The sequence below is a fragment of the Talpa occidentalis genome, unplaced genomic scaffold (assembly GCF_014898055.3).
Source record: "Talpa occidentalis isolate TD23 unplaced genomic scaffold, MPIMG_talOcc4v2.1 talOcc4.17, whole genome shotgun sequence".
NCBI lineage: Eukaryota > Metazoa > Chordata > Mammalia > Eulipotyphla > Talpidae > Talpa > Talpa occidentalis.
In genome coordinates, this window is record NW_023601754.1 from 41,732,630 (window position 1) to 41,759,633 (window position 27,004).

Below are 27,004 nucleotides of genomic sequence, written 5' to 3' on the forward strand. Positions count from 1 at the left end.
TTCCACCTTTCTTTGCTGCTCATTATAGCAAATATAAGGGGACCCAGCTTGGGAGCTGCATGTTTCATCATTTTCCAGAAGGAATGGGAAAAAGTCTTCATTTATGGGAAGGTTTGTTTCATCTTGTTAGATGTGTAATTTTTCTTGTATAGAATTTCAAATCTCTATAGAGAAATCTCTATAGATGCTGCATAGACACTAGTGGTTATTAGACGATTGTCTGTCAGTCATAGCCCCTCCTTGAAATCTCTCTCTTATGATGCTGAGACAGGAACCACATTTCTCCATGTGAGCCAGTGCCCACTTACTTCTGCTAATAGAGAAACTTGAGGGGCAGAAGGTGGAAGGAACTTGAACTTTGCTCCTTTCAGCATACCCCAAGTTTCAGCCGAAAGCCTGTCCTGGAGCTGGGAGCAGCAACTAGTTGTAGGTTCTAGTTTCCAGTTGTCCCCTACATTTCCAGGGCAATCCGCCCTAACCCCTATGCCTAGTTCTCTGGTACGTGGTAAACAGAGGTGCGGGGTTGGGGGGTGAGAGGATTCATCAGAGGCAGAGAGGGGAGCAGAACAGGTGGATCTCCTGAAATACACTGTCGAGGGGCACAGCGGGGAGACAGGAGAGGTCTGCTGCTCCATGTGGGTAGCTCCCTGGCCAGCCGGGGATCGAACTCCTGCTGTATATGCTGTGGATAGCTTCACAGTGCTGTGCTTAACCCCTTGTGCCACCAGGAGGCTCAGGTACTTGACTTTTGCTCCTTTCAGCATTGCCCAGGCTTCAGCTGAAATCATGTCCTGGAACTGGGAGCAGCGACTAGTAGTAGGTTCTAGCGTCCAGTTGTCCCCTACATTTCTAGAATAATCCCCCCTAACCTCTATGCCCAGTTCTCTGGTACCTGGTAAACAGTTCATTTAAATTCTGTTCAAACGACTGAAACTTGATGACCACAGTGTATTGTGGTTTACACAAGAGACACAGCACATTTCTCTTAGTTAGCATTAGCTGGTATATCTTTTCTGTTCTTGTGCCTTGAGCTTTCCCGTAGCTTATGTTTTGGGTAAATCTCTTATACAAAGATTCTTCTATGAGGTTTATTTTTAATTCAATCTGTGAGTCTCATTGCTTACATCTATTTTGAAACGGATGCATTTGGATTTACTTCTATCATCTTATTTTTATCTTTTCTATTTAGGACATCTTTTTTTACTATTGTATTGGTGGTGTTTTCTTTATTCCTCTGTTCTTCTCAATTAGGTTGGAATTATAAACAAGATCCTTATTTTCTTTAAGAACTGTTTCACTATTTACAATAGCCAAGTGACGGAAACAACTTAAGTACCCAATGACAGGTGAGTGGATTAAGATGTGGCACATTTCCATGACAGAATACTACTCAGCTACAAACAAAAAGGTGCACTCTTTTCTTTTGTGACAATGTGGAAGGAACTGGAAGGGATGGGGCTAAGTGAAGTAAGCCAGAGAGACAAATAGTGGATGATTTCACTCATGTGGAACATAAGGAAACAGAACAAAGGAACTGACAAAACTAAATGCAAATATCACCTAGAAATATAACCACAGAATTGAGGCTACTAGAGGGGTAGGGTGGGGCAGGAACAAAGAGAGGAGGGGGCCCAGTGTTCTGGTGTGAGGGGGTAGGGGATCTCCCCCTTACTTGAGGTGACATCTGCATGAGGAGGTGTGAGCTTAGTCCCGTGAATCGTATACACTGCGGTAAACCAGTGATAGGTGAATTAAAAAAAAAAAATTCCTTGCATTTGAATTTTTATTGAAGCGTGATATAAATATGGAGAATTACATGGGTCACAGCGTGCAGCTCAATGACACATATATCCACATAATAACCACCCAGATCAAAAAAATACTACAGGCTCTTACAACCTGCTTTGTTTCTTCCTGTCACTGCCGCTGCAATGCAAGCCTCACTTTGGCTTCCCACCACATAGGTTAGTCTTGCGGCTTTTCTGCTTGGTATAGATGCATCACTGTCTGCTCTCTCTGTCTCTCTCTTCACTCAGTGTTCTCTTTATGAGGTCCGTTCAGATTTTTAGTTTTAGTTCATTCATTCTCACTGTGGCATCATCTCCCCTTCTGCAAATATCCTACTTAAAACATTTAATCAATATCTCTAATCCCGTCTCTCACAGTAGAAATTAAAGAATTAAAAGAAATTAATTCTCATGAACCCTCTCCTGTCTCTCATAGTCTTGCTATTCTTTATTTTAATCCCTTCTTTCTTATTACCCCTCATTAGTCATTGTTACTCTCTACACGCAATACTTTGATTTTTTGGCTCATCCTTAACCAACTTCTTCGCTGACAAGAATTTTTTGCATCCAGTTTTCCCTTGTAGGTTGAATGCCATTTTTTTGGAATCAGACCAGTTAGCATTTCTTTCACTGAAAGGCTTTTAGTGGTCATCTTTCTTGGTCTTTCTGTAAAGCATCTCTATTTTATCCCTGTAGTGTAACATTCTGTACTTACAGGGTAGGGACGAGGGAACCCCACCTCACCCTCAGAGCCTTAAGAGCATTACTTCACAGCTTTCTACTCACTGCTGTTCAGAAGTCCCTAGCCAATCTAACTGTCATTCTTTGTAGGAGACCTTTTCTTTTGGACTTTTTTTCCCCAAAAGATTCATTTATTTATGCATACAAGAACTGGGGTGTAAGCCAGAGGTGTGGGAGATAAGAGGATTCACCAGAAAGAGTGGGGTGCAGAACAGGCAGATCTACTGAAATACACTGCTGAGGGGAGCAGCAGGTGAGGAAGGAGAGGTCTGCTGCGCCATGTGGGTTGCTCTCTGGCTGGCTGGGGATCGAACTCAGGCTGCAGCAGTGACTGTGGACAGCTTCATAGTACTGAGACTTGACCCCTTGTGCCACCAGGGAGGCTCCAGCCATATTTTTAATTATCTTGCGTTTGCCTCCAATTACTTGAACCCTCAAAAACTTGGACACTGAAGGTACATGTATGTGAGTAAGTATACATTAATATTTGTATATAAATATATATTAGTATTTCACCTGGGAGGATGTTAAGTTGCAGTTTCATGTAATTTTAATTTACTGTTGTATTCACCTTTGACAAAAATCCACACACTATGGATCTACACCATTTTCCCCTCGGCTCTCTGGTCTTCCCTTCCCTCTCTCTTCTGGCTAATATTTAAAGGTGGTAGTTAATGCAGACGAGAGTAAGCCGGAGTAGCTTATTTGGGAAATCTCTAGAGTTCAGACTGTCTCCCCAGCCCACACTGTCATCAAAGTCTCAGCTGATTTCTTCGCATCCCTGCAAACTTCTGCGGGAGACCTTCCACCCACCCACAAGTGGCCTCCTTGAGGTATCTTTATATGTCCAGTTGTTCTCTTATAAAGATGCCCATCAGATTAGATTTTGATTCCCCTTGATGGCTTTATTGTAATTTAATCACTTCCTCTCTTCCTCCCTGGCTGTCTGAAGCTCCACACCACCAACGACCATGCAGTAACTATCTGCCCCAGGAAGCTCACAACCCACCCACTGCTTCAGCAGAAACCAAAGTCCTTCATCCTGGGAAGGCAGCACCTAAGGCAGAATTTCTGGAACCCCTAGCTAAAACGCAGGAGACTTCCAGGTTCATCTTTGTCTTTGGATTAACAACCCATTTGGTGGTGGCATGATAACTGTCTTTGGCATGATTTACAATTCCTTGGATGATGCAAAGAGAAGTGAACTGCAAAAGCCATGTGGGTGCTGGCAAGGAGTGAGAATTCTGTGGTGACTTTATTTCTGTAGTGATTGTGCAGATTTGTCATGAAAGGATTAATAAAAACTGACTGTTAAAGACACTCTCCTAATAGGGTGACATTCTGAAGTGCTGGGGTCGGGGAACTAGGCTTTCAATGTAAGAACTGGGTGGTGGGGATGGGACTCACTACTGGCTCATGACAATGCGTGAGAATGGCACCGAGGTGTACTTGGGAGTGGGGGGAATTATACCAAACTGGTGGTATTTTCTGAGATGACCGCAAGGAAGACCATGTAGGAACATACAAGGGCGGAGGGTGGCCTGAGGGTGACACAGGCAGATTATTCCTGTAGCCCTTGACTTCTGTCTACTGTCCTAGTGAGTTCTTTGGGGATAGGCTGGTACGTAAATGAGCTCTAGGGTCCAGAGGAGACAGACGAGGAGGGTTCATATGACACAGTGATAAAAAACACACTAGCAGAAGACTGTTGGGCCTCCAACCCCCAGCTCATTTTCCCTTGGTGTGTGACCTTGAGAACATCCTTTCACCTGTCTTTCCCGTTTCCGTCTCTGTGAAGTGGATATTCTGCTTCTAGAAGATACATGCAGAAACGGTGCTTAAAAACATGTCTTAGCCTAAATTGCCTCAAGCCGCCAGGAACAAGCCTATAATCCAACAAAGGTTTATTAATCCATTGCACGCCCATGGGGCAACTCACTGAAGAAGATGATAGAATTACAGAAATTGGGGGAAGGGTGGAGTTGGGTGAAATTTGAAATGAAGCAGGGGTGTGAGTGAATGGATCCCCTCAGGGCTAAGTCTGCAGGAATGTAGGTGCGTACTCCTTAACTGCAGCTCTGCAGTTGGGGTGGAAGCTGAGGTTGCTTCTCTGTGTGAAAGTGAAAGATCTTCTAGAACAGAGTGGGGTATTTCATTCTTTTTAAAATATTTTTGTTTTTAAAGATTTTTAAAATTCATTTTTGCTTAGAAGAGCTGGGGTGTAGGCTAGAGGTACGGTGGTAAGAGGATTCACCAGAGACAGAGTGGGGAGTAGAACAGGTGAATCTACCGAAATACACTGCTGAGGGGAGCAGCAGGCGAAACAGAAGAGGTCTGCTGCGCCATGTGGGTCAGCTACTTGGCAGCCTGGGATGGAACTCAGGCAATAGCGGTGAGATTGCTGAGATTTAACCCCTAGGCCACCAGGGAGGCTCCTGGGGTATTTCACTCTTATCATCATTCAAATGTCAGCATTTCTGATCATCTATGCTTTTAGAGAACAGTTTCTCAACAAAGTAGAAAGCATTAGAGGGCCTCCCTGGTGACACAAGTGGTTAAGCATTAGCACTATGAAGCTATAGGCAGCCACTGCAGCATGAGTTCAATCACCAGCCAGGGAGCTGACCCACATGGTGCAGCAGACCTCTCCTGTCTCGCCCGCTGCGAGACACCCCTCAGCAGTGTATTTCAGTCAATCTGCCTGTTCTGTTCCCCAATCTGTCTCTGATGAATCCTCTCACCCCCCTTACCCCCATCCCGTGCCTCTGGCCTGTACCCCAACTCTTGTATGCATAAATAAATAAATTTAATTTTTTAAGGTTTATTTATTTATACAAGAACCGGGGTACAGGCCAGATGTGCGGGAGGGTGAGAGGATTCACCAGAGACAGAGCAGGGAACAGAACAGGCTGACTGACTGAAATACACAGCGGGCAAGACAGGCGAGGTCTGCTGTGCCATGTGGGTATCTCTGCGGCCCACCTGGATCGAACCCATACTGCAGAGGCTGTGGACAGCTCCACAGTGCTGTGCTCAACCGCCTGCAGCCACCAGGGAAACCCAATAAGTAAATCTTTAAAAAATAAAGAAGAAAGCATTAATCATTCAACCAAGATACCTGAAGCATGTTCTTAGGAGAAATATTACTTCCTGTTAACATTATGCTTGGATTTATCTGTGCTTGTTCTTCATGCTGACAATGGCTGGGCAAATAAGTTACTTTCTGGTTCGGGCTACTTATCCCTCACTCCCTCAAAGGCTGCTCTGTGTTGATATTCAGAGGGCCACAAAAGAGGCACTCGACATAGTTGATGGTGGTTAGTACTTGTGTTTCAGTATTTTTATTTTAATTCCTATTTTTTGTATGTCACTTGAGGTAATATTCAAAAATTTTTTTTAAAGATTTATTTATTGGGGGCCTCCCTGGTGGCGCAGCGGTTGAGCGCTGGGTTGCGAAGCTGCCCGCAGCCTCTGCAGCACCGGTTCGATCCCCGGCTGCTCCCCGGCCGCCGGAGGGGGTTCCCACATGGCGCGCAGACCTCTCCTGCCATCTGCTGCTCCCCTAAGCAGTGTATTTCTTTATCAGTCTGCTCTGCTCTCCCCTCTGGCTCTGGTGGGTTCTCTCGCCCTCCCGCGCTTAAACTGTGCCCAGTGCTTGTGTAGATAGATGGATAAATCTTAAACAACAACAACAAAAAAAATTTATTTATTGGGCCTCCCCTGGTGGCGCAGCGGTTGAGCGCTGGGCCGTGAAGCTGCCTGCAGCCTCTGCAGCACCAGTTTGATCCCCAGCCGCCAGCGAGGGTCCCATATGGCGCGACAGACCTCTCCTGCCACGCCTGCTGCTCCCCTCAGCAGTGTATTTCGTCAGTCTGCTGTTCTGTTCCCCACTCTGGCTCTGGTGAATTCTCTCTTCCTCCCGCGCTTCTGACTGTACCCAGTGCTTGTATAAATAAATAAATAAATAAATAAATAAATAAATCTTTAAAAATAAATAAAGATTTATTTATTTATGCATATAAGACCTGGGGTACAGGCCAGAGGTGTGGGGGGTGAGAGAATTCATCAGAGACAGAATGGGGAACAGAACAGGCAGAATGACTCCCTGGTGACACAAGTGGTTAAACATCAGCACTATGAAGCTATAGGCAGCTATAGGGTGTCCACAGCCTCTGCAGTGTGGGTTCGATCCTGGCGGGCCGCAGAGATACCCGCATAGCACGGAAATACACTGCTGAGGGGAGCAGCGGGAGAGACAGTAGAAGTCTGCTCTGCCATGTGGGCATCTCCCTGGCTGGGGATGGAACTCGTGCTGCAATGGCTGGGGACAGCCTCACAGGTTGTGTCTTAACCCCTTGCGCCACCAGGGAGGCCCCTTAAAAAATTTTTTTTAATAGGGCTTTTTTTTAAGATTTATTTATTTATTTATACAAACACTGGGTACAGTCAGAAGTGTGGGAGGGTGAGAGAATTCACCAGAGCCAGAGCGGGGAGCAGAACAGACAGACCGACTAAACACACTGCTGAGGGGAGCAGCAGGCATGGCAGGAGAGGTCTGTGTGCCATGTGGGACCCTTGCCTGGTGGCCGGGGATTGAACCGGTGCTGCAGAGGCTGCGGGCAGCTTCGCAGCCCAGCGCTCAACCGCTACGCCACCTGGGAGGCCCTAAAATTTTTTTTTTGTTAATGAAGTACCAGTTTTTACATCCTTGTTGATATTTGGCAGTGCAGGATTTCTCCATGTGTGGCCACCATAGCCCTCCCAGCACCGGAGCACCCGCAGTCCTCCCCCTAGTCCGTTGTTTCCCCTGCTCTCCAGTTCTGGTCCTTCTGCTTCCCACCCCCCACCTCCCCACCAACCTTTGGATGCCTTAGGTCTATGGGCAGTTTTCTAGTGTTGGTTTTTGAAGCTTGTCTTAGTTTGACCCTTTGGTTTCACTGCTTTTAGGGCGAGACAGGTGTGTCCTTCTCGTGTCACAGCTTCTTGCAGGAGGAGCCTGGATTAATGAGACTTGTGAGTCAAAGAATTGTCTTTGCCAGATTCTATCCCGAAATGACTTAAGAGGGTATGTTTTGGAGCCAGGTTGCCATTGTAAAGGAAGTACCTGATACTTGATATTTTTGTAAGAATTAAATAAATTGAAAGTTGTAAATCACTCAGAACAGTCTTTGACAAATAGGGGGCACTCAAAGCCTACTAGTTATTATTTTCCCTGCAGCCACTGAGAATTTCCAGACTCTGATCTGATGCCTTTTTTTTAAAAAAAGATTTATTTATTTATGCATACAAGAGCTGGGATGTAGACCAGACATGTGGGGGAAAGGTGAGAAGATTCACCAGAGACAGAGTGGGGAGCAGAACAGGGAGATGGACTGAAATACACTGCAGGGGGGAGCAGCAGGCGAGGAAGGAGAGGTCTGCTGTGCCATGTAGGTCAGCTCCCAGGCTGGGTATCAGACTCCTGCTGCAGTGGCTGCCCATAGCTTCATAGTGCTGAGACTTAACCTCTTATATCATCAGGGAGGCCCTGTTGCCATTTTTGATTGATAGCAAAGTCGTGGAAATATTGTTCCCAGAGGGTCCTAATATCATACCAGCAGTTTTGGTAAAGATGGAACTAGAACCCCAAGCCCAGCAACAGAGACACACAGCAAGGTTGTTGTGTTTTTTATTATTTTTTATTTTGGGAGCCAGAGCTGGTAGTGTTTGCACCTGAGATGATGTGTGTCCAATTTCCCTGTTAGTTTTGGCATTGTAATGATTCACCCACACTACTTTTGTCCCCCTTCTCTCCTCCTATAAACTGGATATTTGGCGTTCAATTAATATCAAACCCTGGTAGCCTAGGGGTTAAGCCTCAGTACTACCACCACGAAGATCCACCATGATAGGTGAGTTCGATCCCCTGCCAGGGAGCTGACTCACATGGCACAGCAGAACCTCTCCTGTCTCGCCTGCTGCTCCCCTTAGCAGTGTATTTCAGTAGATCTGCCTTTCTGCTCCCCACTCTGTCTCTGGTGGATCATCTCACACCATCCCCTCTCCACCTCTGGCAGTATCCCAGTTCTTCTACGTGAAAAAAAAAGATTTTAAGTCTACAGGTCTCAATTTTTTATTCTGTTCATACATTTTTTTCCCTAAATATCAAGGAGTGACAATTAGGAGAGGTAAAAAATGATGCTTTTGGGATTTTATGGTAATGGTGTTACAGTGAAGTGGTTGTGTGACTCTGCCCACAGTGAACAATTAAACTTCAGGTCTGACTCAGCCATTGGCTCCTAATGAAAAAAATTGGAGCTTATCTGTGGATCTTGAAAGCAGACATCCCCACATCCTCTGGCTGCAAACTTGCAACCACAGGGAGCTAAGAACCAACCCAAAGTCCTCACAAAAGACCTCAGCTTGGATCACCTCCCTGCTGGTCCCCCTACGTGCTGGCCCTGAGAGTTATAGACTCAGATCTCTATTCCTAATCTTGAATTGTGCCTTTTCTGATTCTATGGCAGACCCCAAGAGCAAATGAAGAAAACTAGAATTGGTAATTAAAAGTTAATTTATTTTGTACAAAGGTGATTGGTGTCCACTAGACTAATAGTGGCGATGATTTTGCCATTTACACAAATGCTAAATCATTGCGTATGATACCGTTAGCTGATAGGATGTTGCCTGATGTCATGGGATGCCAATTAGACCACAGTTAAAAAGTCAATCAGAAAAGTGGATCTGGGTCCCTCTGCAGAATTCTGATGTAGTCAGTCTAAAGAGAAGCTGGGAAAATCTAACATTTGGCCAATGCTAGTAGCTAAGAGGGAGATTTATAGCTATCTGGGCTACACCCCAGCTCTTGTATGCAAATCCATTGCTTGATCTTCCGCCTTAAGAGAGAAGAGGAAAACTATACTTAAAACAAGCTAAAGTAAAGGAATCATAAAAATTGGAGTAGAAATGAATGAAATAGAAATAGAGACTATGAAATTCATAATGAAAGTCAGTGAAAGTCAATGACACCAATAATGTTATGGTCACCTGCAGAACCAGGTGGATGCAAAAATCTGGTCAGAAGTAAATGTGGATGAAGGCACAGATATGCCTCACATTCTGAGATGGTTTATCACTGACATATTGAGGTCTCTGGAGAGTGCAGAGCAAATGATATTAGTATGTGTGAAATGAATTGGGAGAACATGGAGGGAGATTGATCTGGGTTTTTTATTTTTTTTCATTAAAAGAAGCATGAGCATTTTATTTTTTTAATTTTCTTTTTATTATTATTTATTTTTAACATCATTGTTATTTTTAAACAATGTTTGTTTCCCCCCACCCCCAGGTATAGTTGCCACAGAATGTCCTTCATCAATGCACCCTTGCACCCTCACCACAGTCTCCTGTGCTCCTTCCTCCCTCCCTGTGACCCCTCTCCCGCCTCCTCCCATGCAGGATGTCTCTGATTTATAATTGTCCATTTGTTTTTGTTTTGTTGTGTTATATTTTGAATTGTTAGTATTTTTTCCCCTAATGTCTTATTTGGTTTCCCTATATTCCTCCTATAAGTAAAACCACCCTATATTTTTCTTTTTCCTTCTGACTTATTTCACTGAGCATAATTCCTTCTAGCTCCATCCACATTGCTGTGAATGGCATGAGTTTATCTTTTTTTAATTGCTGAATAGTACTCCACTGTGTATATATACCACATCTTCTTGATCCAGTCTATTTTTGGGCTTTTTCCAGGATTTGCCTATTGTAAATAGTGCTGCAATAAACATAGGGGGACAGGTGTTCTTTTAGATCAGTGTTTTTGTGTCCTTTGGGTAGATCCCTAGGAGTGGAATTACCAGGTCGTATGGTAGCTCCATTTTTAGTAGACTGAGGACCCTCCAGACAGATTTCCACAGTGATTGGGCTGGTTTGCACTCCCACCAGCCGTGCAGGAGAGTTCATTTTCACCAGTCCGCCACATCTGCGCCAACATTTGTTGTTGCTAGTTTTTTTGATATGTGCCATTCTCACTGGTGTAAGGTGGTATCTCATTGTGTTTTTAATTTGCCTTTCCCTGATTGTAAGGGATGTTGAACATTTTTTCATATGCGTGTAGGCCATTTGCGTTGCCTTTTTGGAGAAGTGTCTTTTTAGCTCTTCTGCCCATTTTTTTTGACTGGATTGTTTACTTTGTTTTTATTGAGTCACCTGAGTTCTTTGTATATCTTTGTGATCTGTCCCTTATCAGTTGTATGGAGTGTAAAAATTTTTTTTCCCAATGGTTTGGGTTTTTATGGTGGTAGGGGCTGAGGGTTGCTTGATTTGCATCTGCCTCCACCACCGAACCTCACACCAGAAGAGAGAATATCTAGGCTTTCTTATCAGCTTGCCCAGAAAAGGGATATAGGGGAAGGGACAGATGATGCTTTATATCAGCAAACATGCAAAAATAGAGTCAAAGTCTATGTTGTATTTCACTACTGATATTTGACTGATGATTGAAATGTGCTGCCTTTTATTTAATTGAATTTGAACTTATTGCAGGAAACCCACTCTGGTTTTCTTACTGACAGCTGAGGGCAGCCAAAGAGGTGACTATCGCACTGAAGGCCTATTCCAGAGCATTGGCCTGTATGTTCTGAGAAGTGAAATGAGTCTCCTGGTCTGTCTCTGTGATGTCCGGGATTCTGAAGTGAATACAAGTTTGCTGGTGATGTCTTGTATTCCAGCTTCTGTCTATGTAGAGACATGTGTTACATGATTTATATTTTTGCATCCCAGGGGGCTCCAGTGGTAGCTAAGGTGTCCAGGGGGAGGGTGAGTCCTTCAGCACCATAGCATCTGGCAAAGGGACAGAAGACAGGGAGGGGAGACCCTCTTCCTGCAGGTAGACTATACGAGAGGGCTTAGGTTTGCCTCCATTCTGTAGCCAGGAAGCCTCATGGCCACGCTAAGCATGCTGGTTACTACTTCTGTGATGCAAGACATAAAAGGACATTTGAACACAAGGGTCACAAGTCCAGGTCCTGTGAGAGTCTAGTTTATGGCCAGCTATCGCTGCTCCAATGGTATATAGTGTAAATCTGAGAGGGCAGTTGATTGCATCAGAACCTAGGGCAGGACCTCCCCTGGTGGCACAGGTGGTTGAGCGCTGCGCTGTGAGGCTGTCCTCAGCCTCTGCTCTCACGGTTTGATCCCAGCCGGCTGGCGAGGGTGCCACATGGCACGGCAGACCTATCCTGTCTCGCCCGCTGCTTCCCTCAGCAGTGTATTTCGTCAGTCTGCCTGTTCTGTTCCCTGCTCTGTCTCTGGTGAATCCTCTCATCCTCCCGCGAATCTGGCCTGTACCCCAGTTCTTGTATAAATAAATAAATAAATAAATCTTAAAAAAAAAAAAAAAAGAACCAGGGCGATTTATGCCATCCTCGTAGACATCCTCGTAGTCTCAAGGGGGCCTGGGAGGAGGGCTCAAAATCCTCTGTAATGAGAGACTCTGGTGGGGAGGGGCACTAATGGGTACCTTTTATATATAGGCAATTAGAACAGATTCTAGAGATTTGTTTGCACAAGATGCCATTCAAGGTGAGACTAGGGCATTACTGAGAGTACGTAAAATTTGTAAATGAGGACTCTTGGCTCAGTGACCCCAAAAGGGTCAAAATTTGTATTAGCAATGTGGGGGCTGAGAGCTGCAAGAACTGTCTTGACAGTGCCAGGGGGGCATGGGCTCAGCCTACCCAATCATGGTCAAGAATTTACTGTTGTGGCAGTGTCTTGCTTTATGTGACCCTGTGTGAACCCACACCTCTTTTATTGGCTCCCTGTTTAGTATTTGTGTGTCTTGAATGAGAGTTTTTTGAATACCCTTTGATCCGTTGTTTCAATAATATTGATAATGTGGTTCTAAATGCCTGGCAGCAAGGCTTAGATTTCAGGGACATTTGTGAGAAGCCGTTGATTTTTTTCAAGGTTTAGACAGGCCATATTGGGTGGTTAAGAGGAGTCGCAAAGTGGGACACAGGAAGTGAAAAATAGACACATAGAAAAGAGCAGAAGAAAGATGGTTCTTTGGTGAGCAAACACCAACTGGCCCATCCCTCACACAGGTGGTCTTTCCCCTGAGTTCTCTCTGTCTCTCCATCTGTACGTAAGCACATGCATGTCAAACCTTGCAGAACCCATGAGCAGTGCTAAGAAGCTGAGTCCCATAGATTAAATGCTATTGTCAAATCTGCAGTCGGTATTAGGTACTAATCATTTGGCTTAATAATGCCCCTTGTAGTAATTGCTCCCAAGGGGCCAAGTGAGATTCTAGCCAGGATGGTGCCTCTGTTTAACTGTCCTGCCGTTAGTTGTCTTTCATCTAGAAGAGATTCTCAGCTTTTGTCTTCCTTGACCTTGACATTCTGAATAGGATGGATAGTTGTTCTGGAAATTGTCCAGACTCAGTTGGGATTTGCTTCATGTTTTCTTATGCACTTTTTTCCCAGCAGAGCTTTTAATCCTTTGGAAGACAAAGCCTTTTTCAATAGACCTTAATGTGGCATTGCTGCAAAGCCTGCCTTGACCTTTGGCTTGCATTGTTGAGTCTAGAGATTTTTTTTTAATAGTTTGGACACACATGTAAGGTATGTGCTTTCAAAACATTTCTCCCAGACTCTTGCTTCTATTTTTCATTCATTTTTTTTAAAGATTTACTTTACATATTTATGCATACAACAGCTGGGGTATAGGCAGAGGTATGGTGTGTGTGTGGGATGGGGAGGTGGGGTGATGGAGTGAGAGAATTCACCAGTGGGACAGAACAGGTGGATCTACTGGAATACACTGCTGAGGGGAGCAGCAGGGAGACAGACTAGGTCTGCTGAGCCATGTGGGTCAGCTCCCAGTGCAGATAGTTTCTTAGTGCTGAGACTAAAACCCTTGTACCACCAGGGAGGCCCGAAATTATTTTTTAACTTGAGGAAGCGCTACCTTTGAGGATTTATTATGTAAGACCTCTCTACACTAATCTGTGTTCCCATCTTTGCTCAGCAGTCACTTATGTTCTGAGGGAACTTCAGATAGAGACTACACCTCCTGAGCCTCAGCTTTGTCCCTGCAAAGTGTGCATGAACACAACTGCCTAGGATTGTGAGCATTACCAGAGTGGGCGAGTAACGTTTTGGCTTAGGGCTGACACAAAGTACGTGCTCAATAAATATATCTGTTACTCTTTTTCTCTTCACAGTATACTATAAAGTTTCCCTTTCTCCCATCCCAGTTCAGAAGGAGACCTTTCCAGCAAGGTGAACAGACAGAGCCTGCTGTTTTAGGCACCTTGCCCCTTCCTCCCCAAATCAGCCTAGGCTTAGCCCCGCCCTCCCACTAACACCACCCACAAAACACAGCCCACCCACGGCCCCTCCCACCAGTGCTGCCAGGGCAAAGCCCTCCTTTAGCGAGGCTGGAAGCTCATGGTGTAGGTTCTTGGGATGGTGGCAAAGCCCACGTGTTTGGGGGACACGTCGATGTCCTGGGGTGGCCGCGGGAACTTGAAGTGGAAGTTCTGCAAGATGGTGGTGAGGTAGAGGAAGAGCTCCATTCTAGCCAGGCTTTCTCCGAAACAGTATCGCTTTCCTGAGGAGGAGAGGCAGGAGGGCCCGAGATGAGACCTGTGGCGCTGCAGCTGGCCCACTCCCATATCTAGCAGCATCCTCTCAGGCAGGAGGGACTGGAGTATCCAGCTTGAGAGACTTTCAGAGAATGCATTCTGAGCCTCCCTTCCCATGCACAGGAGGTGGGGGTGAGTCATGAGGATGTAGTAGTGGAATTTTAAATCCCACATTTCCTCCTCCCCCTCAACACACATTAAAATATGGTTGCTGTGCTGTCCTCTCCATCTTAAGGATCTGAAGACTTTCAGTGACCTTGGCAGTACCCTTGGAAATGGGTACTGCCCCTCGCCTATCCTGTGACTCAGTATTTGGTGTTATGGGGGCTGCAGCAGGATGGCTTCAAGGTAGATAGTAAGAGGGACTTCCAAGTTGGAGGAACATAGCAGGGTACCCCTCAGAGAAGGGGTCCGGGAGGAGGCCCTGTGGTGAGAGGAGCCAGGGCAGCTGCTGAGGGGTCTTACCAATGGAGAAGGGCACGAAAGCATCACTCTTCTTAAACTGCCCCCGCTCATCCAGGAAGTGTCGGGGGTAGAACTCCCGGGGTTTGGAGAAGAAGTTGGGGTCCCTCAGCACGGAACCCAGCATAGGGAACACTTCTGTGCCCTGGTGGGGAGGGGAAGGAGGAGGAAGAGCTCTGATAAGGTGGAGTGGGGAATGTGTGTGCTGAAAACATGGGAGGGCTGTGGGGAATCTGAATGATGAAGAGAAATGGGAGGCATGGGAGTTGGGGGGCTGCGAGGGAGGAGTTTTGAGGGCCATAACATTCATGTCCCTGAGACGGGAAGTTTGGGTCCTGTGTCTCCCAGGATATGTAGTTCATGTGTCAGAAGCTGGGACACAGGGGGGGCATGAGGGTTCATTTCCCTGAGACAGGATGTTTGGGGGGAACTGGGGCGATACATATTCAAGGGGCTGTGAGTAGCAAGGCTGAAGGGACATAGTGGTTGGGGAAGTCTTAGTTTGAGGGGGTAGGACAGGACCTGGGAAATTTCTGAGGGGAAGGGGGTCTGGTCACAGGGGCAGGTGGGAGGTCCCTCTGGGCTGGGTGGGGCAGCACCTTGGGGAGGATGAAGTCCCGGAACTTGGTGTCCTTGGTGACTCTGCGAGCCAGGCCCATGGGGATCATATCACCAAATCTTTGGATCTCATGGATCACTGCCTCCGTGTAGGGCATCTTGGCTCGGTCCTCATACTTGGGCTGACGGTTCTTGCCAATCACCCTGTCAATCTCCTCATGGATCTTGGCTGGGGGAGGGGACGGAGTGTGTTTAGGTAACTAGGAGTCCTCAGGGTAGACAGGGTAATCCAGATATGTACACCCTGGTCATGGCATGCACGATCTGTGCGTGATGTTGAAAGCAAAAGTTGGCCATGTGCATGGTGGGCTCGGGTTCCTTTTCATTTGGCCATGCCAGAATCCGGGAGGTGCTTGGGGGGTGGGGGTGGTCTTCATGAGGGCGGAGTGGGCACTGAATGGGCCCTGAACAGGAGCTGTTTGTCAGTCCCTTCAGATATTGTCAATATTGAAGAGCCAGTGAGCTCGGGCTGTTGCCTGTCAGCTGGACTTTACCCATCTCTGGCTAGCAGGACAGGTGGGAGGCTCCAGGGCTCAGGAGAGGCGTGGGGGTGGGTGGTCATTGCAGTGGACTCAGCAAGCTTGGGTCTGTGGCCCCCACTTCCTTGCCTTCCTCCCCAGCCTTACCCTCCACATCTGGATGCTTCATAAGCAGCAGGAAGCCATAGCGGAGGGTGGTGCTGACAGTCTCGGTGCCCGCGAAGAAGAGGTTCAGGGTGGTCAGCACCAGGTTCTTCATAAAGAACTCGGTGTTGGGGTTCTTCTCTTCCTGCAGGGAGATATGGCTTCAGTCATATCACTCCCCATGCTCTCATGGACTTCTGGAGTTTTCTTGGGCCCCCCTCCACCCCCGTCTTGATCCAGCCCACAGCCAGTGCCCAGGCTGCTGGCTCTGACCAAAATGCTCTTCCCACACTCTTTGCAATGCTGAGTATTTGTCCCTTTCTTGTCAGTTTGTCATTTTTTGATGTCGTTGTTTATGATAGGGGCTGACTTTCTTGTGGCATCTGTCTGTCCTCACCCCCAGCCTGACTGTCCTCTGCCTGGCTTGGCCCTCCCAGCAGGCTCTGGCCCTGGGGTGTACCTCCTTCATGCGGATGAGGAAGGAGTCGATGAAGTCCCGGGGGGAGTTGGGGTCCAGCGTGTGCAGGTTGCGCTCCACCTTCTTGGCTATGAAGTCCTCCAGCCCCTGCAGCTCCTTAAAGGCCTGTTGCTGGGGCCCTGGCAGGTGCTTCATCACGGAGGAGAACATCTCATAGAGCTGGGGGTGGGAGAGAGGAGGGGGGGATCTGGATTGGGGGGCTCTGTAAAGTGGTTCAGTTATTGAAGTGAAGCTGGTGGTCCTTTGTTCAAATGGGGGCAAAATCTGTCATATACGAATGGAGTTCCTAAGGGCATCTCTGTAGGGTTTAAATGGGCTTGGGACTCTTATTTGGGTGTTTGGAGAACAATCTATCCAGGTGTGTGTGTGCTTGGGGGTCTTGGCTGGGGTACTGTCCAGATGTCCAGTTATTTAAGGGAGCGGGGGAGGGGCATTTGTTCACTTAGTCCAGGGACTGGTGTGAGATGTTTCTGTGTAGCTATTGAATAATTTTGGTGGGAATGGATGTTGTAGCACCAGGTGTTCAGATATTCAGGAAGTGGTCACCTGCTGAGATGTTAAGGAATTCAGGTGAGAAATGTAACAGAGAGCACCTGTTAGATATTAAGGTGAGTGGGACAGGAACTCTAGGTTGCTTGTAGACAGGGGCGGTGCTTTCAGATTCTGATTTTGCTTGTGGGGGAGGCAGTGAAGGCACCTGTTGAGCCATCCAGGTGTCCTAGGAGACCAGGTGTTGGCTGCGCTGGGGGCTGCTTTGTAGGAACCCTGACTGGAGCAGGGTGGGGATCTGGGACACTTGGCTCCCCTTGCAGGAGTGCTGACAGGTTATGGCCTGGGCATGGTAGAGCCTCAGGCTGGCATGGGTTACCTGCCCGGTGGAGGTTGCTGTGAACTGGAAGCTTCCCAACATCATACGCAGCAATGACAGGAACTCTTTGTCCTCATAGTCGAAGCGGTCCCCGAAGACAATGGAGCTGATGACATTGGAGACACTTCGGCTCAGGAAGAAGGTGGGATCGATGAAGGCACCTGCAATGGGTCCGGGAGAGACAGGGATGTGGGTCTGATGCGGGTCGGGGAACTGCTGGAGAGCACCCAAGGGACTAACCAGCCTCCCCAGCACCGGGTGTCTCCCCCGGTCCCCAGTGCACGCTTGCTCAGAGCATTTTCCTCCTCCAAGTCCTGGGCCCCCTGCTCACCTTTTGTGTCCCGGATACCCTCGATGAGGTAGCCAGCCTCCTCCTGGATGCGTTCCTCGATGCCGCGCTTGCCCAGGCCAAAGTCCCGCAGTGTGGCGATGGAGAAGCGCCTCAGCTGCTTGGCACGTTCGCCATTGCTGAATGCCACGCCTGTGGGCAGCGGGGCAGCAGCATTGAGGGCAGGAAGGGCAGCGTGGACCGCGGAGGGCGCCCAGGAGGCCGGCTCAGGGATGTGGAGGGAGGTGAGCAGAGAGGGAGGGCGTGGGTCAGAGGGGTTCTGAGAGAAAGGCCCGTGCATGGGGACGAAGGGTGAGGGAAGAGGAGGTGAAGATGAGGGGGTTGGAAGAGTTAGGGGGAAGGAGATAGAAAGGTAGGGAAGGCGAGAGGAGAGAGAAAGATGAGTCCAGCAGGAAGGAGGGAGGGGAGAGGAGGAGCAGTTTGGTGTGTCTAGAGAGGGAGCTAGGGAGGGAGAGAAGTTGGGAGAACAGACCCAGGAGTGCCAGGTCAGATGCACAGAGAGGTGTGAAGAGAGGGAAAGATCAGAGGTGGCGAGTGGAGCTCTGGGGATTTCCAGGCAGAAATGATGCCTGTTTCTAAGTCAAGGCAGGGAGAAACATGGAGAAGCACGGAAGCTGGTGTGGAGAAAAAGCCAACAAGTCACACAGAGATAGAGGACCAGGATTCCAAAGCAGAAGCTGGTGAGCTCCTGGAGGTCAGGGGGACCAGAGTCTGTATGCAGAAACCCTGGGCAAGGTAGGAGGACACAGGCGAGGCGGCCCTGAGCAGGGGAACAGAGGAGACCAGAGTAGGGCCGGGCCAGCCCTGAGAGGGAGCGAGTCCAAAGAAGGCTGGAGAAACTGAGGCCATTAGTGGGTCTGACCACACTCGCCTGCTGGGGTCCCTCACCATAGCCTTTGAAGAGCCAATCGAAGGTGGCCTGCTCTCCCCGTCCGCTGAATTCCTCAGCCTGGTCCACCAGGGCCTCCTTCACAGCGTCATGGCCGCACAGCACCACAATCCTCCGGGTTCCCAGGTGCACGGTGAACACTTGGCCATAACGCTCACTGATCTGAGGGAGGTGAACGGAAGGGGTTTCTGCACTGGCCCTGCTCCCAGGCCTCCTTGAAGTGAGGCATCCCCATCTGTATATCCCCCCTTGCCCCGTTTGGACAGACAAGGAATTGGACATCCCAAAAGCTGGTCTTTCCTAGCTAGGACTCTGACCTGAGCCCCCAAACTCCCCTTTCCTGAGACCCTGGTCCAGTCTCGTTGATGCCCTGCCATAAAGTCCCAGCTTCCTGACAGTCCTCCCAGCCCCCCATCTCCCCGCCTCATGACACCTTCATGAGAGAGTTGTACATCTGCTCGGTGTTCAACTGCAGGTAGTTCCCTATGAAGGGCAGTGGGGTGGGCCCCGGGGGCAGCTTCCCCGAGAGCTTCCTCTGCTTCCAGACGGACATCACGACCATTATGGTCAGGCAGGCCAGCAAAGCCACCAGCAGCAGCCCTGAGGCCAGCATGGTGGCGCTGAGTGAGATGGTCAGGTGGCGATGGCCGGGGCGCCTGCCTTTATATTATCTGGGAGAAAGGGAGGACTTCAGCCCTGATTATGTAATTGTCTCATTTCACCTCCCAGCTACACCTACAGCAGGCTCCCTGCCTACTTTGGGACACAGCCAACAAGGGAGGAAGAGGGGCCCCTAGGGCAGATTGATCGGGAGTGGGCTGAAGACTGAATTTGTGACCCTGAGGAGGGGCCACCCGGGGCTGTGTACTTGGGGGTAGTGGTTACATTGCGGAAGGGAAGATTTTGGACTATTTGCACACAGGAACCTCTGATCTTTGATTTGGAGTCTCAGAAGATTCAGAGAACTGGATTTAAGGGTAGTGGAATGAGACAGGATGGGGAGCTACAGGTTTGGGGGTCTTTCGCTGGGAGGGCTGTAGGCTTAAAGGCCTTAGAAGGGGAGATTCCAGGGAATGACTTTGAGGGCCTTGGAGTGAGAAAGTCCCTCCGGGTGCTTGTTGTCTAGTTCCTGGGAGGAGAAGTGTCCAGGGAGTCCTGTGAGGGATCAAGCAGTGAAGGACTAATGCCAGGAGGTGACCTGCTTTTGAGTTGGATCAATACCTGCTGCCTATGATGCCAGATGCCAGAGGCTTTTCGGCACTTCAGAGGCCATCCCTGGTTGGGCAAGGAGCGAAAGTCCAGGGCAACATTGAGTGGAACTTTCCACGTAACAGGAGAGGGGAACTTGTGGTCTCAGGTGGCAGAAGCCCTGAGCAGCACTTGGGAAGTGATAACCACCACCAATCTGGTACCAAATAATGCCAACTGGCTCAAGGGTTATAATTAACTGAGTTCCACTGGCTTCCCACCTAGATCCTTTGGGAAGCTCATATGTTGGTTGGATCATTCTATTATTTGTTATTCTTACCATTACTACTGTAACTGTGCATGTTTCCTGTGTTTCTTGTGGGGATACTGAGGACAGCAAACAGAGTGGGCAGGGTGGACAGTGTGGACAGTAAACAGAGTGGCTGTGCTCTGACCCCTCTTTCTGGGATGGGGATTCCCCACAGGTGGAAAACGAGCATCTAGAATGAGAAAGTGATAGTTGAAGTTGCCAAGTCCCATTTAGGGGTGACTCCTGGTTTGTCAGAGCTGCTGCCAGCGGCCGGGGAAGTTAGAGCAGGGGAGGTTTGGGAACAGAGATGGATGCTGTGTGGAGATGTGGAGAAGAGACGAGTGGCCTGCTCTCCTTCCTCACTGATATTGTTCCGTAATAATCAAGACACTTGCTCTGTGGTGTGCCCTAACTGTGAGGGTGTGGGTCAGTGCAGTTCAGACTAAGACTCCGTACAGCCATTCATGCACGGTTGCACAGGTAGTAAGAAAGGGAGCTGGGATTTGAACTCTTTCCCCTTCTTCCTCCATTGACTGTGGCGGCAGGTAGAGACTCCTGCAACAGGGGGTGCTGAGCTTGGCATCAGCCTTGGATACAGGGATTATGCCAGCAGGTTCTACGAGTGACATTAACTAGTTCTGGGGTGGCGGGAGGGGCATATTGACATTGAGCTTGCTTCCCGGTCGACACTAGGATTGAAAACAAATTAGCACTGAAATTGATACCAGGAGAGCATTAATGGAACCACTTCTGTTGCCAAGAGGCTGTGAGAGCAAGCCAAGTAGCCATTGAGTTAGGCTTCAGGAGGGCATGAGGGTGACAGGTGTAAGCTCTGAGGTTGGCAATAGCAGGCTATGACATGTACCCCGGGTGGGTGCTGAGATTGGCCCCGTGCAGGTCTGGGCAGGCTCTGAACAATGGACCATCCAGCCCCATGCCACCTCTAAGCTTAGCCAAGTGCCAGTGGGTGAGGTTGGTGCTCTGGGACTTGCATCAGGCGGCAGAGCTCTGAGTCCAAAGTGGAGGGAACAGAGAGCAGAGGCCAGGGTAGAGAGAGGCAAGTTGTTTGTTGGTTTTAGACCGGGAAGAGGAGGGAAGGAGGATTAGCACAGGTCTGGCAGGTATGGAGGTATCAACTCCGCTAATCCCCATCAGCAGCCTGCACCTGGGCTGGCCACGAGCCGGGTTACCTCCTCTTCTCCCTTGCTCCTAGTCAAGCAGGGGGTAGAGATGGGGGAACTTTTTTCTTCTTGCTCAAATTTTATTAATTTGTTAGTTGTTTACATCTCTGTGACTTTGGGGTACACTTCCCACCTCTATACGTGCACATGCTTCACTCACCTGCCACCAGACTTTTTTTTTTTTAATATTTATTTATTTATACAAGCACTGGGCACAGTCAGAAGTGTGGAAGGGTGACAGAATTCACCAGAGCCAGAGCGGGGAGCAGAGCAGGCAGAAGGACCAAAGCACACTGCTGAGGGGAGCAGCGGGCGGCAGGAGAGGTCTGCGTGCCATGTGGGACCCTCCTCTGGTGGCCGGGGAGTAGCCAGGGATCGACCCGGTGCTGCAGAGGCTGTGGGCAGCTTCGCAATCCGGCGCTCAACCACTGCGCCACCTGGGAGGCCCTACCAAACTCTTGTGGCAGTGTCCGAGCCCCTTCCTGTCTCTTCCTCCCGGCCCTGTCTCCTCTGGCAACCAGTGTATTTTTCACAGAGTTTGAGAATTATTTTCACTGGGCTATGCCAATTTGTGTGGTTTGGTTATTTACATCCTGCAAATGAGTGCACTCACTTAAAGACTTATGTCACTTCTTTTTGTTGTTTTAAAGATTTTTAAAAATTTATTTTTACGTAGAAGAACTGAGGTATAGGCCAGATGTGCAGGGGGTGGGGGAGTGAGAGGAGTCACCAGAGACAGAGTGGGGAGCAGAACAGGCAGATCTCCTGCAATACACTGCTGAGGGGAACAGCAGGAGAGACAGGAGAGGTCTGCTGCGCCATGTGGGTCAGCTCCCTGGCCAGGGATCGAACTCTTACTGCAGTGGCTGTGGATAGCTTTATAGTGCTGCGACTTAACCCCTTGTGCAACCAGGGAGGCCCCCTTATTTCATTTCTTTTTTTTTTTTTTTTTTTTCATTTACTGATACAAGCACTGGGTACAGTCAGAAGCACGGGAGGGTGAGAGAATTCACCAGAGCCAGAGCAGGGAACAGAACAGGCAGGCTGACGAAATACACTGCTGAGGGGAGCAGCGGGCGGCAGGAGAGGTCTGCCTGCCATGTGGGACCCTCGCTGGTGGCAGGGGATCGAACCAGCGCTGCAGAGGCTGCGGGCAGCTTCGCAGCCCAGCGCTCAACTGCTGCGCCACCGGGGAGGTCCCCCCTTATTTCATGTCTTATAATCACTCCAAGATCCATCCAGTTCATCCCAAAAGGCATGTGTTTGGTGTTACCTCTATGGAGAACAGTATAGAGAGAGACATTAAAAAAAAAAAAAAAGGAAATATTCTGTGTTCCAGCAACATCACTACAAGGTATTTACCAAAGAATATGAAGGCTCTAATTCGAAAAGCACGTGTATGCCCGTGTTCCTAGCTTTATTCACAGTAGCCAAGACCCGAATCAGCCTAAGAGACCAATGACAGCCGACTGGGTTAAGAAATTGTGGAGTCTGTCCTTGGTGGAATATGCCTCAGCTGTTAAAAATGATGAAATCATGCTTCGGGGGCTTCCCTGGTGGCACAGGTGGTTGAGCGCTGCACTGTGAAGCTGTCTGCAGCCTCTACAGTGTGGGTTTGATCCCCACCAGTCAGGGAGAATCCCACATGGCATGGCAGACCTCTCCTGCCTCGCCCGCTGCTCCCCTCAGCAGTGTATTTCAGTCAGTCTGCCTGTTCTGTTCCCCGCTCTGTCTCTGGTGAATCTTCTCACCCTCCTGCACATCTGGCCTGTACCCTGGTTCTTGTTTAAATGAATAAATCTTAAAAGAAATAGTGCTTTGGGGGACCTTGTTTCTCAGTGAGATTGGCACCAGAAAGGCCATGGAGTGTTTGTAAGCTGGTTGGGGTACAAGGAAGTGGGGGTGGGGGCAAGCCTGGGAAAAGTGCTTGGGGACAGAGGCCAAGCGGAATTTGACTTTGTTGATGACCCTAGGATTTGGCAGGAGGTCAGCCTCTGACCTTGGTGTTGCCTTCCAAGGCAGGACGTATGCAGTCATGCGGGGCCTGGGGCAGCTTCTGCAGTGAGTGGTGAGCCCAGAAAATCCTTTCTCCTCCCTGGGCCTCAGTTTCCCATCTGGACAACAGTCCTAGCTTTAGGAGCAAGATTAAGACATGCGTTGGAGTCCTGACCTTCCCCCTCAGGGTTGTGTGACCTTGGATTCACCTCTCTGAGCCTGAAGGGGCCTATGACCTTAGTTTCTTTTGTGGAGCCACTTGATGCCTGTGACGTGTTGAGTGCTTAATCAATGCCAGCTGTTCTTCTTCCTCGTCTGTGGCATGAGGGAGCTGGACGAGAAGCTTTCTAAAACTCTCTTCTGGATTTTACATTCTCTGGTCTAAAGTTCTGAAAGCTTTCCCTTGGAGAAAGAGGGAGTCTTTCTTGTGTTTCTCCTTTCCACATCTGTACGGGTGTGTCATGCTAGGTGGATGTTTGGGGTGTCTGCGTATGACTGTAATGTGTATTTCAGCATGTCCATGTGATGCAGGGATTGGTGCATGACATCTGTCTTTGAAGGAGCGGGGGACTTGTGCACAAAGACTCACAGCCACAGGACTGGCAGGCAGGAGCTCGGCTCTTGAGCTGGCCAGCATGAGCTGGCAACCACAAGACAGGTGAAGAGAAAGAACAACGCTTGTAGTCACCTCACACCTCTAGGTATGAGGAAGGTGGCGAGGAGACAAAGTAGGGCAGTAGAGGGGCAGGGGGCAGAGGAAAAGTACCCCAAAGAAGGAAAAAGCCCCCAGGAAATTCTGAGATGGGTGGAGTGTCCCCAGAAGCCTTATACAAAGAACCCAGCTTCTTAACCTGGCCTCCTCCCTTGGACCCCCTCCTGCTGTCAGGCGTCTGTTGCATGGAACCTGAGCTTGCTAAGCTTCAGCCCCAAGTGCGGCGATTATTCCTCAGTCTCTGGGACACAAGAACCCACCCGTTGGGCATTTGCTGGGTACATCATGGAGCGTGTGTTGGTGCATCAGTGCACGTAACTTTACATGCACATCTGTGTGAGTGTACACCAGGTGTGTACCCTGCACACAATGCACCCCATTCTCTGGTCTGTGTGTGGGTGATGGGAGGGTGTGCTTTGGGGTACACCTGTTGAGGGATGTCCAGCTGTGTGTCTGTGCCCCTCCTGACGTGTGACTGCATATGTGCAGGTATGGCTGGTGCTGTATCTAAGCGTGGGTGTGTTCTCATGTGCGTTCTGGGGTGTAGGGAGTCACCTGGGCCATGATGGATACACGTGAGTGTCTGAGATCTGCTCGTGCCTGGCCCAGCTCCATTTCTTTTCTTTCAAAACAAGTAGTTCCCTTATTTTTCTGGGCATTTACCTCCCTCAGTTTTCAAGGTCAGGTAAATAGAAAAAGCCTCAGTAGGACAGGTGCGCCCAAGAGCTTTCTGAGGTTGGTCACTTCCCACTGATGCTATTTAAATATCCTCTCAGAAAGTTCTCTTTCCCACGGTGTCACCCCAGCCTCCTAAGCCATTCAGCAAATTTCACAGTCACTCCTCCCTGCCAGCCCGTGCTGGGGTGCTGAGGACGCAGAGTAGGCGAGATAGCAGGGCCCTGGCCTCACAGGGCTCTCACCCCAGAGGAGGAGATGGAACAGTCACGGGCCAGTGACAGCTCAGAGTGGACCATGTGGGGTGGTGGGGGGCAGGGATGAGGCAGAGGCAGAACTGGGGTGGGGCAGAGGCAGATCATCATGGAAGGAGGGGAGGCACAGGCAGGGGGCTCATGGCTGGCATGGGGATGGGAAAGCGACCCAAATGTGCGTCGGAACCCAGAGATGGCACCTAATGCAAGCTTGTGGGTGCAGGGTAAGCGATTCGGGGACTAAGTAGCCTTGTTTCGTGGGGGATGGGAGCATTTTTGGGGAGGGCGAGCTCCAGGCAAAGGAATCATCACACAGAAAGGTCTGAGGCCAGGGAGGGCTGCTGAGTGCTGGGCACAGAGGTCAGTGATGAGGCTGCCCACAAGGGGAGCCAGTCTGGTGAGACTAGCCAGTAGCTTGGAATCTGTGCCAAGGCAGTGGAGAGGCACAGAGGATTTTAATCAGGGGAACAAAATGATCAGATTTGTGTTTCAGAAAGGTTCTTCAGACTATTGGGGATGCAACTACATGTCAAGTGAGGTAGAAGTGACTTCTGTCGGCATCCTGGTGAGAGAGGACAGGGAGGACCAATGGGCTGGAGAAAGAGATGAAAGGCAGATCTAATTCTCATTTGATTACTTTAAAAAAAAATACTTTCTTCCCTTCCTTCCTTCCTCCCTCTCTCCTTCCCTTCCTCTCTCCCTCCCTCCCTCCCTCTCTTTATTTATTTTTTAAAGTTAATTATCTTTTTTTTTTTTAAAAAGATTTATTTATTTATTTACACAAGCACTGGGTACAGTCAGAAGTGCAGGAGGGTGAGAGAATTCACCAGAGCCAGAGCAGAGAGCAGAACAGGCAGACTGACGAAGTACACTGCTGAGGGGAGCAGCGGGCACGACAGGAGAGGTCTGCTGTGCCATGAGGGAATCTCCCTGGCCGGCCAGGAATGGAAACACGCTGCAGAGGCTGTGGACAGCTTCACAGCGTGCACTCAACCTGCTATGCCATGGGGGAGGCGCCTTATTTTATTTATTTATAAATACAAGAACTGGGGTGAGGAGTTGAGAGGATTCATCAGAGGCAGAGTGGGGAGCAGAACAGGTGAATCTACTGAAATACACCATCAAGGGGCACAGCAGGGACAGGAGAGGTCTGCTGCTCCATGTGGATAGCTTCCTGGCCAGCTGGGGATCGAACTCCTGCTGCACATGCTGTGGGTAGCTTCCCAGTGCTGTTCTTAATCCCTTGTGCCACTAGGAGGCTCAGGTACTTGACTTTTGCTCCTTTCAGCATTGCCCAGGCTTCAGCTGAAAACATGTCCTGGAGCTGGGAGCAGCGACTAGTAGTAGGTTCTAGTGTCCAGTTGTCCCCTACATTTCATCCCCCCTAGCCCCTATGCCCAGTTCTCTGGTACCTGGTAAACAGTTCTTTTAAATTCTGTTCAAAGGACTGAAACTTGATGACCACATGTAGTGTGGTTTACACTAGAAACACAGCATCTTTCTCTTAGTTAGCATTAACTGGTATATCTTTTCTGTTCTTGCGCCTTGAGCTTTACTGTAGCTTATGTTTTGGGTAAATCTCTTATACAAAGATTCTTCCATGAGGTTTATTTTTAATTCAATCTGTGAGTCTCATTGCTTACGTCTATTTTTTTTTTTTTTAAAGATTTATTTATTTATTTATACAAGCACTGGGTACAGTCAGAAGCACGGGAGGGTGAGAGAATTCACCAGAGCCAGAGCCGGGAGCAGAGCAGGCAGAAGGACCGAAGTACACTGCTGAGGGGAGCAGCGGGCGGCAGGAGAGGTCTGCGCACCATGTGGGACCCTCCTCCAGTGGCCGGGGAGCAGCCGGGGATCGAACCGGCGCGGCAGAGGCCGCGGGCAGCTTCACAACCCAGCGCTCAACCGCTGCGCCACAGGGGAGGCCCTGCTTACGTCTATTTTGAAACAGATGTGTTTGGATTTATTTCTATCATCTTATTTTTATCTTTTTCATTTACGACATCTTTTTTTGTTGTCACGCTCAGTTTGGTTCCTACTGTTGTATTGATGGTGTTTTCTTTATTCCTCTATGTTCTTCCTATTGGGTTGGAATTATAAATAAGATACTTATTTTCTTTAAGAACTGTTTCACTGTTTATGATTGCCAACTGATGGAAACAACCTAAGTACCCAATGACAGGGGAGTGGATTAAGATGTGGCACATTTCCATGACAGAATACTACTCAGCTACAAACA

At 48.8% G+C, this 27,004-nt stretch overlaps 2 protein-coding genes across 2 annotated transcripts in view; one reads left to right on the plus strand and one right to left on the minus strand.

The window, feature by feature from the left end:
* LOC119248645 (cytochrome P450 2G1-like) overlaps positions 1-27,004 on the plus strand; it is a 343,966-nt gene that overhangs the window by 49,944 nt on the left and 267,018 nt on the right. The gene's annotated exons all lie outside the window — the stretch shown is intronic.
* On the minus strand, positions 13,945-19,094 carry LOC119250430 (cytochrome P450 2A13). The gene is made up of 9 exons (XM_037518158.2): positions 18,881-19,094; positions 18,447-18,609; positions 17,541-17,690; positions 17,210-17,370; positions 16,324-16,500; positions 15,867-16,008; positions 15,222-15,409; positions 14,626-14,767; positions 13,945-14,126 (listed from the first exon to the last, which is right to left on the minus strand). The coding sequence occupies exons 1-9, from the start codon at positions 19,058-19,060 to the stop codon at positions 13,945-13,947; spliced, it is 1,485 nt and encodes a 494-aa protein (XP_037374055.1). The 5' UTR covers positions 19,061-19,094.